The sequence below is a fragment of the Vanessa atalanta genome, chromosome 1, assembly GCF_905147765.1.
Source record: "Vanessa atalanta chromosome 1, ilVanAtal1.2, whole genome shotgun sequence".
Classification (NCBI taxonomy): domain Eukaryota; kingdom Metazoa; phylum Arthropoda; class Insecta; order Lepidoptera; family Nymphalidae; genus Vanessa; species Vanessa atalanta.
In genome coordinates, this window is record NC_061871.1 from 10626899 (window position 1) to 10631198 (window position 4300).

The window sequence follows — 4300 nt, forward strand, 5'->3', positions numbered from 1 at the left end:
GTTTTTTTACCAAGGTTAGCAAAAAACAGTGAATTTATTTTAGGCAATTTTTATATCATATACAAATCTATATGAAATTGCCTAAAATAAGTATAGGCGCTTAGCAAGATATTATACCTATTTCGTAATTTAGATTAATTTGAATGAATAGAAACATAATTGTGTATCATTAAAAAATAAACATGGGTAGGACCTATTTACTTTGTTTGACCCAATAAAAAACTCCAAACCTCGTTTTAGACTATAGATGAATAATCATGGTTGTTGTCATGTTAATGCGTTAAATAACTATTAAAATTTTCAAGAAAGGAAATTAAATGTACACTAATATTGCTTTAATAGATAGTTTAATGTTTCAGTTTAGTTTTATATTTAAAAAGGCCACCTGTTTCCAGTCCTTAATCCGAAGATGCCTGATCTGTAACAATATATAATCATGAATATTTTGAAAAAAAAAGGCTATTTAGGCTAGATTTAGGCTAAAAGCTGATAATATAAAAAACCGTCATGGTAATAATTGCCCTTATAGCAAATCACAGGTTTTGAAAAATTACATACCAAAAATAATATGGCATTTAAGTCAATAATAATTGTATACAATAAGCTGTATTCCATTAAGTTTGTTTATGACTACACGATGGAATTCGAAAATTAAATATGTCATTTAGACTAGTAGTATGTATGACAGTCTATTTATTTATAAATTAAGTAGTAGTCACTACGCCTCCTTTCTCTTCGACTATATCGGATTGCTGTTTCGTCTAATTACGAGATTGAACTTATAGACAAAGGAGATTTGGTTACAATTTACGACATTACATGATTCATTATTGATGGCATTTCGACGTAAAAACTTCCCATCCCTATAAGGTATGAAAAGCTTTAAAGGACGGATTCGTTTCATTTCCTTTAAATAAACATTTATACTTTTACCATTACATTAAAAAAACGTACCCTCTCTTTCCCAAGTCACGATTTCCCATACGGAGTTGATTACCACTGCAGTTGTTATTTTGGGCTTGATTGAGATTAGAACATTGTCTACCAATAAAGTTGTTATATCTTATGCTGGCAGCAAAAAGTTGATTAGCACGGCCGTGGGAACAGGTGCTTATTGAGCAACCGGGCTGTGGGTTTCTGCCACCATTGGGATAGAAATCAGCATTTGAGATAGGGTCGAAAATACCCAAAAGACCACCATCAGTGTGGATTGATTCAACGTATACACCGGAATTGCGATTAAGTGCGTTTGAGTTACCACCCCACTGTGGGCCAGCAGGATCCAAACCTGCAATTAAAAAATCAATTGGTTAAATAATAACATAACATATCATACGTTGAGTTCATGAGGAATGAAATCAGTCGATAATGGATCGATTATAATATTTTACTCATAGTTCTGCAAACGAAAATCAATTCAAAATCCTTTTTCAACAAAGATTTTCAAAACTTCATTTTGCTGAAGTATTTATTGAAGCTATGAATTTGACTGAGGAAAAAAAAACCATAAACCGAAAAACTCAAGATCTGCTGATTCAATCTACAAATTATGGCACACAGTTAATAATAATATTCAATATTATATTTCAATAGTTTTGGTTTAAATAAAAACACATCTAACTCTCTCTCTCTCACTCTCAGGAACTTAATATACATGTATAAGTTAATTGTAAAGTTAGTTGTACCTGTGACACGGACAGCTCGACCCCCGACAGTGCGACCAGCATTACCAACAATATGAGCGCCCAAACTGAAGCCCACCAAGTGCAGTTGATTCCAGTTACCACCAGCGTTATTGAAAAGCCAAGTCAAGAAGTTTCCAAGATGACGGCCAACATCAGGTACACCGCGCACTGCCGTTGTATATAAGCCGTTAGCAAGATTCCTCCAGTCTACTACGATCACATTGACGTCTTGAACAGCCAGGAAAGCGGAGGTGATCAACGGGTTCATCTCACTGTTGCCATTGTTGTTCCATCCATGGACAACGACTTTGGTAGGTCTGTTACCTCGGTAGTTCGAGTTACGTACGGAATTAATGTTTCCATTGACCAAAATCTGACGATTTGATGGGTTCTGCCTAAAAGATACAGTAAATATAATGAAAAAGTGTTTAAAATATTAAATTAATAATATTTTGTTTCGCCGTTTGATAGTTATTCTGGAAGAAAAGCACAAAAAAATAATGAATTGAATATTTTTCACCAGAATCTATACCTTACAAGATAGTTGTCACAAACTCATACGAATACTTTAAATGAATTAATGGATTTTACATTCAATTAGACCTAACCCAATGTGAGCTGATTTACTATTATTACTATGTATTAAATCATAGGTCGGCGGACGAGCACATGGGTTACCTGATGGTAAGTGGTCACCACTGCCAATGGCGCTGTAAAAAATATTAACCATTCCTAACATCACCATTGCGCTACCGACCTTGGGAACTAAGCTATACTAAAATGAGTATGGGAATAATATGATGTTATGTCTCTTGGGCCTGTAGTGACACTGGCTCACTCACCCTTCAAATCGGAACCCAACAGTACTGCTGTGTTTGTATATCTGATGACTGGGTGGTACCTACCCAGACGGGCTTGCACAAAGCCCTACCACCAAGTAATTATATAAAACAAATAAGTTTATTTGTTATACGAGTTATACCAGATTGAGAAAGATTACGTTTGGTTGAAACTGACCTGGTAAATAGCCAATACTGGTTGTTGGCACCGTTTCTTGTATTCAATAGCTCCAGTTCATCTGCTGGGGCCTGAAGATCTACCAGCTGAGGGACACCCTCGCCATTTGGCATCCAGATGTAGCGGCTCACTCCTTCGACATAGTGGCTGTTGTCTCCTGGCACCAAAGGAATGGCGCTTCCAGCACACACTATTAAAATACATGTTGTTATTTATTTTATATTTATGACACATAAGGTTATTTATTTATTTTTTTCTCCAACGGTTACATCGCCAATAAAATCCTACAAAATCCCTCCAAGGGTATCCTTCAAAAAAGTACTACTGTTTGATGGTCGAATAAATAAAAATAAAATAGTAATAAAGTCCTACCTACTAGATAGACTAGCTCAAAGCTAAAATCAAGTTAAGTATAAATTAAAAAAAAAATATATATTTTTACTAACATGTTATCGAAGCGAGAAGAATCGTTAAGAGCTTCATGTCTTGAGGTGTCTTAAGTGGAGAAATTTCCTCGTATTTATTGTATCGGTTATCACAATTGTTTATTATCGTTATTTAAATCCGATATAGTTCGCCAAGGATAGAAATCACATTAATGAATGAGCGATATATACATACATTATTTGAGTATTTTTTATATATTATTATATTTAATTTTTAACAATAAGTATATACACATAGTAATTGGATGATTTATCTCTTAAGACGCAAGTTCATTGACTATTTATTTTATTATAATTAATAATCATTATATATTATAATTAATACACGTCAACACAACCTTAAAACATATTTATATGGTACTTAGTGCAGGGCCGGATCTAAAGTATGGCTTTTTGGGCTTCAGCCCAGGGCCCCTTGGATTTAAGGGGCCCCAGCTAAGTCAAGTCAAAGTCAAAAATAGACGATAATGCGAAAGAATCCCTCATTTTATTAAATTAAACAGATCGTATAGTTTTCAGCCCTGCGAATCCTTCAATTAATCAAACCCATTCAATTAATTTAATTCAAGTCTACGTTCGGGTGTGTCTTAAGTAGGGCCCCAAAGTAGTATTAGCCCAGGACCCCCTAAACTCACGGTCCGGCCCTGTCTAAGTGGCTAGCATATGTTAAGAGCACCTTCATGCTTAAAAAGCAGAATTGCTATTCTTTTACTTGATGTTGCAGAGGTAAGTACAGATTAAGTCATAAAAGTAAGTATAGCTTTATTATAATATCAAGGGTCGTGTCAGATCAAAAAAATAAAAGCATAACATTTTCTAAGTCGATTTTCGAACGAAATTTCCTATTTTTTTTTACATTTTATTTATTAACACTTAAAATATTAAAGGTTATTGAGACAATTAATTATGTTTATAAATAATATATATACTATATTTATATATTCGTTGTGCTTAAATGTTATTGTTCCGCAAAAGACCATATGCAGATATGGTCTTAATTTGTCGCATAACACTGCGGAGATCTATACATGTTTCCACTTCAAAGATGTACGAATATGTTTCTTAAATGAGATGCTGTGCCGTATTTGAGACGAAGGTCAAGGAAATAAATTTGACAACGATTTGAATATCAAACTGTGTCAGTTAAAAGGA

At 34.0% G+C, this 4300-nt stretch overlaps 1 protein-coding gene across 1 annotated transcript; it reads right to left on the reverse strand.

The window, feature by feature from the left end:
* Positions 1–372: 372 nt before the first annotated feature.
* LOC125064840 (pancreatic triacylglycerol lipase-like) lies at positions 373–3186 on the reverse strand. Its single transcript, XM_047672102.1, has 5 exons — positions 3149–3186; positions 2703–2892; positions 1686–2080; positions 955–1288; positions 373–418 (listed from the first exon to the last, which is right to left on the reverse strand). Exons 1-5 carry the CDS (start codon positions 3183–3185, stop codon positions 373–375), a joined length of 1002 nt encoding a protein of 333 aa, XP_047528058.1. The 5' UTR covers position 3186.
* Positions 3187–4300: the final 1114 nt, after the last annotated feature.